Genomic DNA, 14222 nt, shown 5'->3' with positions numbered 1-14222 from the left:
AGCCAGAATGTGTCTTTCCCTAGTGGACACAGTACGTCTGTAAGAGGATGGCACCCCACAGTTAAGGGCTGAGGTCAGCACGGCAGGACACACTGACAGGAGGTGGTGAGCACTTCCATTAAGACAACAACAGCTGGTGGAGGTTAATTTAACATCATACAAATCATTGAGAATCTAACCAAAAACAAACATTTTAAATGAAAGAGCAGAATAGTGAAGACTGCTCAAGTGATAAAGAAGAAAACAAAACAAAAAAACAACCACATACAGTATTTTAAACAAGCAGGTTTCCAACTTAATATATTTACAGATTTTTTACCTGAGGTGCAAGCATTATATACTTTCTCCCTCCCACCCCACCCCCATCCCAGAAAATTTCTTTTCAGCAGCGCTCAAGTATGCAAAAAACAACAACAACAACAAAAACCCACCACTTCCTATTTGGTCAATTCTAAAAAAAAAAATATTATTCAAGAACAAAATAGAGATTTCTGGTCTCCATGGGTGTACACCTCAACTCTAGTTTTTATTGCTATTTGGTACAAAAGTTAACAAACAGAACCACTTTACACAACTGTAGTGTTCCTTGTGTGGCTTTTCAGTCCAGTCACAGCTTAGTTCAGTAGCTATCAGATCTGCTTTCTCAAAGGATGAACTAACGGGATTCCAAGGAGAGTTCATGTTTCTATCCATCAAGAGCTGGAGGGGGCAAAAAAAAAAAAAGGTTTTGAAGTCATTAAAGTAGAATGTGGCTTTGAAAGTTCCTTGGGGGAGGAATCCAGCATAAACAAGTAAGCAAACTAATAAATGAAAGACCGTGAGTTCCCTTTAAGATCATCTTTCTGAACCAGAAGTATCAGGAGACTGAGTAAGTAAAGAGGAGACTCCCAGCATGCATTGTTCCATAATTCAGGTCTCAGTTTCTTCATCTGACAAGGGGTCAGCAAACTACCCAAAGAGAGCCAGGTCAATAGTCCCAGCTTTGCAGGATATACAATTAAATGCCAGCTTTGCTCCCTCACCCCACTCAACTCCAGCGTTTTACTGGGGAAGCACTCAAACACCATCTGTAAAGGGACAGGCACGGGTGTGTGCCAATAAAACTTTATTTACAAATACAGGAGGCGCTCATCCTATTGTGAGGAATTATGTGAGGTCATGCTTGTGAAACACTTGGATCCAATCGATGCCACTGCAGTTTGCACTATCCTTACCCTTGCTGATACCTGAGACATGACTAACCAAAGTTTGTTAACACGTCTAAATTCAAACTAAAATCCATTTTACTGTACCATATTGGACACACTAACTGGTTTATTTTCTAGTTCATTACATCATATTCAATGAAAACATATCCTTACCATTTTCTCCCAAACTAGGAAATCAAGTTTTTTTGTCATTTGGTCGATAATGTGCATTCCCAATAAAACTCTCATAGTTTCTCTTTTGTAGCATGCTGTTGGATAAATGTTGGTAAGATACAGGCCTTTTTCCTGATTGGGGGGGGGGAGAAAAAGGTAGTTAGGTAAGATGTTCTCAAAGGGTCAACTTTCAAAATTCCTAATGATGTGGCCCTATAGGATAAGCATTGGACTGTTAGCCAACCACAAGGTGACTGGTTCAAACTCACCAGCTGCTCCTTGGAAACTCTAGATGAGTCGGAACCGACTCAACAGCACTTTAAAACCATAGAGCTAGGAGGTGTCATCCAGGTGACAACCATTAGTAAAGAAGAAAAAGTCCAAAGAAAAGGGCAGCAGGCAATTACTTCAAATCCATAAGCCTCCTGCCTTAAGACGGAGCAGAAGAGGGGTAGAAACAGCACACATTCACTGAGACAAAGGTGTGATAGCAAAGCAGAGCCTTTTCCTTCGGTCCATTTTAAGGACAAGGTGGGGAGGAAATGGACCCTTTGAATCAAAAGAGTGTGTAAATGGACATTTCACAATGAACTCCATACAGGGAGTGTGTCAAAGCTACTGGTTACGAATCAGCAGCAGCGTATTGCAGACTGCGGTCAGCAACCGTGAGGTCAGAGCTGGGCTTTGGTCTCTCAGAGCAGTCGAGTCCCTGTATGCTCATGGGAGGTATTTTGATTTCTCAAGTTCGCCCTGTGACACCCCGGGGGTCCGATTACACGCACATCTATGTGCCAGACACCTGGGCAGACACCACCATGAACAAACGCTGGCTTCGAAAACGTTCCATTTGAAAAATGTTTCCAAGGGGCAGGACTCTAGCACACTTTACGAGACTAAAAATTTACATCTGTGGAGAGATGTTATTTAAACGAGATGGGGATGACCCATCAGAGAGCCGGTGCATTTATTTCCTGCCCCTAATGGGTCAAGGGTGGTGTCTTGGGCACCCACTGAGCCCACTTTCCACACCAGGAGGGAGACAAGTACGAGGTTTTGCCTTAAGGAGGAGTGTACATGCTAGTCGGGGTGGTAAGACACAGACAAACACAAATCACACCATAGATGTGCCAAGAAGTAAAAAGGACTACAGTGGGGTGGGTGGGTCTAAATGACACCTCAAACTTCAACCACAGGATGTGTTGTGGCGAAGTGGGTGTGTTCAAATGACCAGTCCTTGTAACTAGCTGCTCCTCTAGACCAGACTAATGGCTTTCTACCATCGCCCCCAATACAATACCCCTGGAGTTTTATCACCATTTCCCTGGGAAGCAAAGCCTAGTTAGTAAGTGAAAGAAAAGACAAGCCTGACGTGTGAGCCCGAGCTGTCTTTTGCAGGGCTACACCCATCAGGTACTAGCTAGTCTGGGCACAAATGCAAGCAGGGTCTCAGTCACTGGGTAATACCTTCTAGCGTGGCGCTCGGTGCCTGACTGCTAGCAGGTCCACAGGGAGAGTACAGTGGTCCGGAGCCGCCGTATGTCTTCTGCACAGTCAGCACGCTGGGTGGCTCCACCTCACTGGAACTCAAGAACCTTGGTTTGGGGGACAACACTGATGGCGGTGAGCAGGCGCACTCCTGAGGCAGCAGGCTGGAGACCCCTCGCATGTGGTACTTGGGAAGGTCATAGCTCCGCCTGCGGTAATTGGGCCCAGGCTGGTCAACGGCAAGAGTTACCACACTCGGCTTTAGTCTTTTGGGAAGCGGCTCACCAAATTCCGTGGTGGCACTGCCAACACCCCGGGTAGAGAAATAGTCTCTTCCCGGAGCGGCCCAGGGACTATCATTCTTGGCCAGGTGGTCCACGGAGCCATTGATGTGGCCACTGCTTAGGGGGGGCTGGGCAGGGCTTCCAGTCAGGGGTTTCAGCTTTGCCTCGGTTCTTTTGGCTTTGTCCACAGCAGGAGAGATGCTGGCCTTCGAGAAGCTCTCGGGGGGCTGCGGTCTGGCGGGGGCAGCTCCTTGTCCACCGGGGCTCTGCTGGGGCCGGTGAGCCTTCAGGTTACTGGGGACTAAAGTGCTGGAGTCGGTCCCCGAGGTCGGAGGAGCTTTGCCGGGCCCCAGGGGGCACTGTTTCCCCTTATCGGCCGGCAGGGGTTTGGCCTGTGCGAGCAAGGCTGACTTGGGCCTGGGTTTGTGGGGATTGGCCAGGGGTGGCACGTCCTTGCCGAGCAGGGCTGGCGGGCACCCGGTGCGCCGACTCCTCAACAGGGACTTGTTTCTACAGTTTTTGTGGGTGTCGGGGTTGTACTTGTGTTCCAACCGCTGGTGCATCATTAAAACCTCAGGGTAAAATGTCTTGAAAGCACAAAAGGGGCAGGCAATACTTGGGATTAAGCTTTTGCTCAAGGAGATTGCTGGGCAGCTATGCAGGGCGCCCAGGGACAGATTCAAAGGCTTCTCCTGAAAGTCTTGGGGGGACTTGGGTTTGCAGTCACTGGCAACCTCGAGGGTCTTCTCTCGGGGGCCGGCTTCCAGGCGGTGGGGGGCACCATCGTCGGGGTGGGGAGCAGCACCCACCTGGGCCTTGCTTGCTTGGGGCTCTACCCCAGCCCTCCTTTTGAGCGGGTCCAGGTAAGTGGGGACAAGCGTTCTGTGCGTGCTGTCGTCGGCCACATCCTTACGGCAATCCTGAGCATCTCTGTGAAGAGGTGAGAGGACAACACTGCCTAGAAGGTTCTGGAAGGCAGGCGGCAGCTCCTTGGGTTGCTTTGCAGGGGGACTGCCTTTCACATCTTTGGCACCATCGAAAAATCGTTTCAAATTTTTGGTCTGCCCACTCTCGGCGGGTAATAGTGCATCCTCGGTCTCCTGATTTTTACTGTCGCCCTTGACCTCAGGGGGGACCTCTGGCTGTTTGTCCTTGTGGTGCCTCTCCAGGTGGTACCGCAGAGATGTCTTCTGGGCTGCAGCATAGGTACAAAAGTCACATTTGTACGGCTTTTCCCCTGAAAGGAGACACGGGTTATGGGACATTCAGACAGAGGCCTCAAGTTCGTCTCCCTGCCCACTCCCATAGCCTGGACTTCCCAGGCACGGCCTACCTTGGTCAGCAGTACTTGTTAAAAGGAAAACAGACCCCGCACATATACATACATATAAAGAGAAATACCAAAACAACAACTTCCCTGGAAACTTTTCTCATTTTAATCCTCATATGAGACCCACAGATGTTGACAACGATTAAGCCCTTTATTATTACGACCTATCATTTAAAAAGACTCTTTCTTGTTTAGGTCGTAATTCCTGTTTTACAACTACAAGCACTGGAGCACAGAGAGGTGAACTAACATGCCCCGGGCTGCACAGCTACAGCCATGACATAGCAGCTACTTCTGTCATCTAGAGATTACTACTAACTGCATTCCCAGGTCATACCATCCCCAAAACGGACCAGTCAACGCTGTGGCCTTAGGGCAGACTCCAGTTCTCATGGGATGAGGGTCAGGATCCAGCTGCTATACAGCAGGCAAGAAACTCCCTTCAATAAGAGGGACACACACAACAGGTGAAGCTACAATGACACCAAAATCTCCACACTGTGGGTTCATTCTTGAGCTATTCCAAGGGCCCCAGAGTATTTGAATGACGAGACTGTCACATAACAAGACGGTGGCTCCCTGAACTCACGCACGCATCTGAGAAGAAGGAAGTTGTTCTCTTACCTGTGTGCGTTCTGAGGTGAATGTTGAGGTAGTAATTTGAGCGGAAAAACTTTCCACAGTAACTACACTCTCGTGAGGACGTAAGATGCTTTATCTTTCCTCCATCTTCATTTTTATCTTGAAAAAAACCAGGACACAAAAAATGGGTATGTTAAAAAAACAGCTGAATCCCTCAGTAAAGTAAAAATACTTAGTAATTCTAAGTTTAGCCCAGAGAACAAACGACCGCTTTTAGGAACTAATTGAAGTTTTTGTCTCGCTCAGTCCCATCAAATGGCATGAACATTATCAGTGTGAAAAGCTCTTTGATATAAAAACACTAAAAAATATTTAAAGAGCAAAAAAAAAAAACAGCTGAAGCACAGGAATGAGGCATATTGATGTAAATTATTAAATATTTTGGAAACATTTTCTGAAAGCATAAAGAATACTTATAACATGTGTTGGGATTTAAAAAAAAAAAGTGGAAACACAAGCATACCAAATGTCGTTTTGCAGTGTGTATATATGTGCATATACTTTGATTTATTTATTTTTTTTTTTTAACTGCGTGTTTGGTTCCTTAATCCCAAGGTATGGACCAGGAGAGGCAGCACTCTGTCTGGCACAGAATCTGGCACAATGAAGCTTGTGGGGTGGGGGGTAGCATCACCACCAGGTGGGAAGTCTAAACACCCCCCCCTCCCCCCCCAAGAATAAATTAGGAAAAAAGGTTTCTGACTTTGAGATCAAGCATGTCACCACTAGAGGGCAGCAGGCACAAACTGAATCTTTTAACAGAAAATGACAAAGTTTAGGCATGGGACACACACCTAACAAAGTTTGGGAGAGCAGACTACAGTTCCACATGCACCACCTGGGCAGACCTGACTGTCACCACCATTCCATGCAGCATACTGGAGGGGGGCGGGGGGGACACAGACACAAATTACCATCATCCTGATTGTCTCCCAGTCACCAGCTCACAAAGACAACCAGATGCACTAGTTTTAATTAAAATACTATTACAGTGCTGACTCAGAGCGTCCCTGGATAGGGTTTTCAAGCCACCGACATTGTAGCTCAGATTGACCTTGCAGCCCAGAGAATTATCCTGCACCAGGACAGTTAAAATAATCCCCCAAAATGGAAGTGTTAGGGCTAGAACCCCACCCGCCCCTTTACTGCAGAATCAAACTACCACATGTCTACAACCAAACTCTGGTCATCTCAAAATGTGTCTCAGTCAACCTGGTCATTCTGCCTTGAAAACCTGGAGTTCCCCCATTTCCTGGCCTCACTCCCCCAGCTTCAGTGAGCAACTATGAACCAAAGACAGGGGCTGAACCCGCCTCCCCCAATCCCATCCCCATTCAGGAAAATGCACACTCATTTAGAAAATACGAGCAAGCCCTTGATCTAAAAAGGTGTCAAGAAGACCACATTTGTCGTGTGGCCCTCATAAAAGTAAATATAAAAAGAAGGTTGCAAGGACACTAAGACAGAGCTAGACTAGAAAGCCAGGTGATGATGTAAATGAAGGCAAAGGATGAGTTCTCTTGCTAGGGAGAACCTAGCTGGCTTATTAATCATGCCGGGGGAGCTGGGCTTCCTATACCCGGCTTCATGTCAGGACTGGCGGTGGTGGTATGCTGCGTCGTGGTTCTTTCCTCTAGAACAAAGGACGTGAAATGCCCACCTCTGCCTGGTTGCTGCTCCCTTAGCGTCAGTTCTGATTTTGCGGTGCCGACCAGTGCACAGGCTACAGAAATGATCCTTAGGACCCGGGAACCGATTTTAGCGACAGCAGAGCTGACAGGATACACATAGGATTGGCTCCCAACTGTCCACTGGTGGGCAGGCCCACGCAGTCTTCTGTCCTATCCACCATCAGTGACTGGACACAGTGCTCTTTCAGGACACTGGGGTATCACGCAGGGCCTGATTAATCTGTCTTGCGCAAACATTTGTGCCCAGCATTCATGGGGATCACTTTTGAGAGCAGGCTCCTCTTTATGAGGTAATGAAACCACCACCACGTGTTCGCTAGGGTTCTGACCAGTGTTAGGTGTGTACTTTAGGAAACACCAAACCATCTACTAAACAGTCTATATAAAAAGTACAGGTCTCACACCCTTCAGAAATCAGAACGGAAGCACACACTACACACTGTCAAGAGTGACCGTGGGTCTCATACAGAGTCTGAGAAGACACACAACAGAATTATGCAGAAAGGGGGATCAAAGGGCACAGGAACTGAGGGAACTTCTGTAAAAACTCCTGTTTCACTAAGACTGGCTAATGTTCTCCCTACAGGGGCCCCGAAACCATTCATTCCAGCTCGACTCCACCCAGACATACTGGATCCATCTACACTGGAGAGCAAGATCCCCAGCCTCCTCACAAGCAGGTCTCAAACAGTCCAAGAATGAACTTGCTGAAACCTTCGCACATGTGAACGCAGGTCCTGACCTCTTGCTTCTCAGAACCACTCTAAGTGCACCGAGCCTCACACTGAGTCAAGGAGAGGCTCCCGCGGGGTGCCTGCAGTGCCCAGGACATTCTTGCATTTTGCCAACAGATCGTTTTTTAGGGACTGAGCTCAGTGTTCGAGGATACTCGCCATGCAGGCAGCAGATTGGACAGCACCTGGTGGGTTCAACCAGCCCACGTGCTTGGTCCCAGTGCCTTCTGGGATCGCTAGCGATCCTTCTGGAACAAATGTACAACTTAGCCTGCACAGGAAAGACTCCACCTTGTTCTTAGAGAGCTAAAGGTCAGAGTCTCTCAAGCGCCACACTGCTGACTTGTGGGACCAAATCACTCTTGTGGTGGAGGGCTGGTCACATCCTTGGTACCACTTAGCAGCAGTAATCCCTGCCCCCTCCCCGGCTCTCCAATTACAACCATCAGAAGTATCTCTGAGACACCATCCAATGTCTCCTGGCGTTGGGGGTTAAAGCCACCCTTGGTTGAGAACCATGACTTTTGGCTGATGTACCAATACATTCAATAGCAAAGCACTTTTGGGGACCCAGTTATGATGGGACCAGGAGAGGAAGGCCTCAACTTGCCACAGTCGTGGTCGTCACCAGTGTCTGCTGGGACGGGGGCAGAAGGGGACACACACTGCAATGGCGATGCTTACCCAAGTGGAACCCTTCAGGGAGTCCATCCTCATAACCATCTTCAGAACCTCCTTCTCCCCGCTCCAGCGCCCCGTTCTCATCCAGAGGGGCGGCCAGCTCCGGAGAGCCAGTCCTCGGCTGCCTGGCGTCAGCGGGCATGGTGGGCGATTCAGCGTCGGCCCGCCTGTCTTTCTTGTGGACTCTCGAGTGCAGGACCAGCTGGTGGTAGGTCCTGAAAGCCTTGCCACACTCGGAGCAGTGCGTGGGCTTCTCCTTGCTGTGGACTAACTTGGGGTCTGTGTCCACAGAAGGCACTTCCCCGTTGGCCTGCCGAGCCTTCTCTTTGTCTTGGGCCAGGCCGGCACAACTCCCTCTGTTTGGCTTGGACTTCCCAGACCCTTCCGACTGGCTCTTGTTGACGCTCCATATCTCTCCAAGTTCTTCTTTCTCTGAACACGAATCGTCATTGTCGCTGCTCCCTTCTTGCCCAGGCTCCTTGATTTCTCCTCGGCCAATGGCAACTTTGCCTTTGGTGGCCAACTGCCATGCCTGGTAGGTGTTGAACGGGTCAAGCTGAGGTATCCACTTGGCTGGCTTCTTGACCTTTTCTGGGTGGGCTTTGGGTTGTAACTTTAAGAACTGCATGAAGTCTTCCCTGGGAGCTGGCATCCCCTGAGGCCGGGAGTCGGCCGGCGGCTCGCAGGTGCCGGACACCGTTTCTTTGGTGTGCACTTTGCTGTGCTCAATGAGACCATCCTTGTCTGGGAAGAAGAAGCCGCAAAACATGCAGATTTTGTAGGGAGATGAGATGCTCTCGGCTGCGTGTTCCTGGACCACCTCATTGATGGTTGCAGGGCTTTCTAGGCCTTGCTGAAGCTTGTTTCTGGCCCCGGACTTGCCGGTGTGTGTCCGCATGTGATTTTTCAGAAACCACGGCTCCTTGAAGCGTCGTCCACACACGTTACATCCATACGTGAAGGAGTCCTTGTGTTTCTTCATGTGAATCTCCACATCGAAAGCCACTCGGAACGTCTGCCCGCACACTTCACAGCTAAAGCCGTCGCTGTCTTGGCAGCTCTTCTCCTTCGGGGGTTCGGCATGGTCTTGGCTTTTGTCCAGGGGGCTGAGATACTCGGCTTCGACACACAGAACCGCTGGCTCACACAGGATCGGCCGGTGTTGTATCAAGACGTGCTTGTTGAGTTCTTCTGAATGTGCAAAGGCCTGACTACAAAACATGCAGTCCAGGGGCAGGTGGCCTTCGATCTGGATGCCGTTTCTCTCTTGCGTCGGTCTGAAGGGCACGGCAGCGGTCCCTTTCATGGACACGCCATCGTCCGTTTCTATTGGGGCCCCCAGGGGATTGCCAATGACTTCAGGTCCGTCCATGTACACCAGGAGGGACTGAGTTGGCATGTCTCTTGCTACAGCAGGATTGTATATAAAAGAAGACTCTCCGAGATCCGCCGGCGAATTTCTGGAGTTGGAATAAGGCCACTTGTAAGGCCCCCAAATCAGGGCGAATATGTATTATGAAAGCTCAAAATAAGGTGTGTATTCCTCTAAGTAAGTTATCTTCCGAAGTTTTCAAAAGTTTGGTGAGAGACTGTGGCTATGTTTGCACGCGCAGGGCATGCAGCCCCCCGCCTCCGATGCTTTCCTTCAATCACCAATCCACACAAAGCACGGCTTCTCTTTGTCTCCGTTGAATGGATGATTCAGTTGAGCAAGAAGTCAATCCGAACAGTCTCGAGGAGGGATTTTCAAAACCTAGAGAGAGAAAAATAAACACAGAAATGAGGCGTGAGCTACTTGGAGACAAAACAGAAAGCTGTCCTGGAAAATCCACTGCGGGCTAGTCCACCAAGCAGAGCAGGTGCCTCATCCAACTGCTGGCCTTTCCGTCCATCACATGCTGCTAGCCAGGCCTGCTACTGAAATCATTCCTATCACATCACTAGCAGTTCAACCCCTTGAGAAACTTCGCGATTCAGCCAAGGAGGAGACTTGTGGTACCCCAGTTAAAGCACTCAGGTGGCTAACCAAGAAGGTCAGCAGTCTGAACCCAACAGGCCCTTTGTGGGGAGAAAGATGAGGCAGTCTGTTTCTGCAAAGATTTACCGTCGCAGAAGCCCTATAGGTCCTATTATTGTTGTTTGTTAAATGCTGTCAAGTTGATTCTGACCCACAGTGACCCTGTATAAGGTTTCTGAGAAGCAGCTGGTGAGCTTGAACCGCCGACCTTGCATCCAGCGCTTTACCCCACAGTGCCACACCAGGACTCATGGGTCCTCCTGAGGGACTGATTCAGAAACAACTTTGATGGCAGTGGGCTGGTTTTGGTTTTCGTGGATGTTTTCAAGGCCATGTCCTGGGATACAGCACTGGACCGCAAGGTCAGTTTGAAACACAAGATCAATGGTTGTTAACTAAGAATTCCAAAAACCCATGCAGGGTTGCTATGTGTCGGAACAGAGGCAATGACATTTAACAACAAAAACAGAAGAGCCACGTCAGGCCTAAAGACAGCCTCCACAACTCTTATTATTGTTGTGGTTCTGTGCCGTGGAGTCGGTTCTGACCCACAGCAACCCTGCACAAGATTTCCGAGGCTGTAAATCTTTACGGGAGCGGAAAGCTTCATCTTTCTCCCACGGAGCAGCTGGTAGTTTCGAACTGCTGACCTTGCAGTTCGCAGCCCAATTCGTAACCACTACGCTACCCAGAGCTGCTTTCCACAACTCTAGATACTATATAATCTGCTTGGGTCCTGGCGTGGCACTGCGGGTTAACTGTAAAGTCGGCTTGAACCTCAGCATCACTTTGAGTCAGAACCGAGTCGATGGCACTTACCAACATATAAACTGCTAACAATAAGTTAACAAAATTAAATCACTTTAGGGAAAACTTACAAAGCCAGAGCTTCAAATGATTACAAATACAATACAGAAGCCTGAAATACACCTGAAGGTCACACCTGTTAGGTCAACACCTTAAGCTGGCAAAAATAGGAGGGGCAGGCAACCTTTCCTGAGATTCCCATTCAAGAAACACAAAGAACCTTCTGAGATGGGTTGAGGTGACCTTGATCCATGTAGAATCCACTAGATGGTCTAAACCTCAGGTCACTGCCCAGAGCCCAAGGTTGCTTTCAACAACAAGTGCCACAGCAGACTTCCTTGTGCTAAACAATATATAAGACGTACAATGTTATGTCTCCATTTAAAGTCCAACCCTGAGACAGCTGCCTCCACATGGCTTAGTCAATGCGAAAAGAGACCCTTTCTCATTCCTCTAGGCACGTTTCCCATCGCCATCAGCCAGGTGAATACTGCGCTGCTTCCTTTTGCTCTGCAGGCTACTTTTGAAGGCAAGCCTCATTCTTGGGCTTAAACTCTAGTTTAAGAATTAAACTGTACTCCAAGACGGTCCACTTTCACGACAAGCACAGGAATTGTTTTTAAACAAGTCCCAAACACTTTCATTTAGTTAATTGACCTCCGAAAACAAAAAGGCATACACACAGGAGTCCTGTCCTCCGCAGTCCGAGTACAAACACCTGGCTTCTTTCTTGTCTCCACTTCCTCAAAGAACAAGGTCTTGCGGGCTCAGAAGACCAGGAAGCCTTTTTCCCCCTTCTTCATACTCAGAGAAGAAACATCCTCAAACTCCTGGTTTACCATAGAGTTTTGAATAAACTAGACCTCTCCCATGAAGCTATTCTAAGTAAGACTGCAGAACAGGGATGACACAGGAGAGAGGCACCACCACAGAAGGCATTTCTCGTCACTTCTCACGTCTGTTCTTTGTTGGAGACACAATGCAGGGCTATCACAAGGGCTAGGCTGGTTCGCAGCCTGGTGTGACACAACACTCCAGAGGCCCAGGTTCTAGGCCGGCCTAAGTCACAACCTTAAAGTGGTCCCCACCATATACCTCTCTCATCTGTATCTACTGCATGAAATAGATAGGGATACAACTATGGGAACAGCGTTCCAGTCTCAGGTGCAGAGGGCAGGTCTGTACTTAGGTACACAGATTAACCTGATCTTCAAGACCTTTCCAGATCCAGGTATTAAATGATAGCTAATAATTTAGGAGCTCTGGTAGCGTAGTGGTTACGAATCGGGCTGCGAACCATAAGGTCAGCAGTTCGAAACTACCAGCCGCTCCGCGGGAGAAAGATGAGGCTTTCTACTCCCGTATACACCCTCGGAAACCCTGTACAGGGTCGCTATGGGTCGGAACCGACTCGAAGGCACTTAACAACAACAACAACAATAATTTAGGATTCTATGGAAGCAGTTACTAAGAATTCCATGATTTATTGAATGCTGGTGGTTCCAGGCAGTATTGTAACTGAAGGATTAACAGCCCACATTCTAGGAAAACCGCTCTCAAACTGATGCATTGTTTTCCTAGCCAGCAGCTAAATGAGAAATCATCACTGAGGCCTGTGCATAGCTACAGCTTCTCCCTTCCCACCACCTCAACTCAGTGACCTGTGTCCCGAGGCCTTGCCTATTTTTTGGTGCTAAAATCGCTTTTTAACAAACAAAATAGTGCTAATAGCACATAGAAAACGTAATTCCTTTTTTCTTTATGTCCTTGTTTCACCAAATCAAAGTTGGCCTCCATGTCAGATTCTAAAGTTATTTGAGAACTTTGCCCCATTTGAGAACGTATTAAAATTTTCTGTAGATTATACAGAAAGCTATATAGACTAACCTTTTCTATTAAAAATTTGTTTAAAGGTCCCCAACCTTCCTCTCAGCCCAAATGCAGTCTTTGGGTCAGAAATACACCTATTTTCCCACTCAGAGAAACACCTTAACTTAGTTACTGGAGGTCTGGGAATATATCTGTGGTAAAAGATGGATGTAGTTACTATTTTTCTCCCTCAAATGTTCAAGTATCTGAGTTCCTAAGTCAGTCACCCTTTAGGAACACAAGGCTGCCTGAGGTGACTCCCTGGTGCCAGGCGGTGCATCCTGCTCCCCCTCCCAGGCAAAACAGCAGGCTGCCCTGCTCAGGGGATGTTTCCAGAATAGAGGGTCACCAGGAACTGGGCCCACCTGCCCTGGGTACTCAAACGCCAGGCCACAGTTGACTCTCATTCACACCAGACTAGCAACACCCTGCCACCACCCCATCCTTTAGTCACAGAACACCCTGAACGAGACAAGAGCCTGCTGTTGGCAGTGTAGAAACTGTAAGGAATGCCACTCATCAGTGCGTAGAACACAAGCTATAAGTAAACGTCCACTAAAAACACAAGAAAATAAGTCTTTTAAAAATACGCACAGAATACACGTGGCCCCCTTCTCCGACTTACGCTGAATAATATGCTATCACGGCCCTTGGAAATCTCCTTGGTTTATTTGTTTGCTTATCCTCGGTCTATAAGTAACATCTTAGGGGCAAGGTGCACGTGGGTCTTGTGGCCACTCTCCACAGTAGGAAGACCTGGGGGCCTGGCACCTGCTGGCTGAGGGGGTGGGGGGGAGGAGGAGGTGAGAACCCACTTGAAATGTTCAACAAAACTTCTCCCTGGCTGTCTGTGACTGCCGTCTCATTCTCACTGCCTGCCTCCGTCCAACAGCGCAGTGTGAAACTAGGGTTAGGGTTCATTTCTCAAACCATCAAAGTCATCAACTAGGAGGAGGTGTCTACTACCTCCTCCTCCTCTGAGCCCTACTCTAGGACTTCAAACCAATGTGCTAACTGAAACCCAGAAGCCGGGCTGTATTAATAAAGGACTTGAAGAACCTATGAAAACACAAGTTGAATCTAATGACTGTCAAATTAACAGTAAACAAAGTGTGTGTTAAGTGCCCCATAGGGCTTGCCCAGAAGCCTACCAGCCCGCCACACGTGGAGCCCAAGAGGGAGCTGGGGGGGGGGGACTATAATCCAACACTGCAACTGAAATGCTTTCACTGTAAGGTATTTCCCAGAAATGGGAATCCAAGACAAATATTTTATAAGAATACTAGTTAATTTATACTGTGATTATTTAAATTTTTAAAAA

General features: G+C 48.3%; 1 protein-coding gene across 1 annotated transcript; it reads right to left on the bottom strand.

Annotated features, from left to right (window-relative positions):
* Nucleotides 1-1383: 1383 nt before the first annotated feature.
* On the bottom strand, nt 1384-9607 carry ZNF217 (zinc finger protein 217). Its single transcript, XM_006839170.1, has 4 exons — nt 8212-9607; nt 5085-5201; nt 2826-4367; nt 1384-1493 (listed from the first exon to the last, which is right to left on the bottom strand). Exons 1-4 carry the CDS (start codon nt 9605-9607, stop codon nt 1384-1386), a joined length of 3165 nt encoding a protein of 1054 aa, XP_006839233.1.
* Between the last annotated feature and the right edge of the window lie 4615 nt (nt 9608-14222).

Source organism: Chrysochloris asiatica, unplaced genomic scaffold, assembly GCF_000296735.1.
Source record: "Chrysochloris asiatica unplaced genomic scaffold, ChrAsi1.0 scaffold00023, whole genome shotgun sequence".
Taxonomy (NCBI): domain Eukaryota; kingdom Metazoa; phylum Chordata; class Mammalia; order Afrosoricida; family Chrysochloridae; genus Chrysochloris; species Chrysochloris asiatica.
The sequence above is the reverse complement of the archived record's forward strand: the minus strand, read 5'-3'. Positions and strand labels throughout refer to the sequence as shown.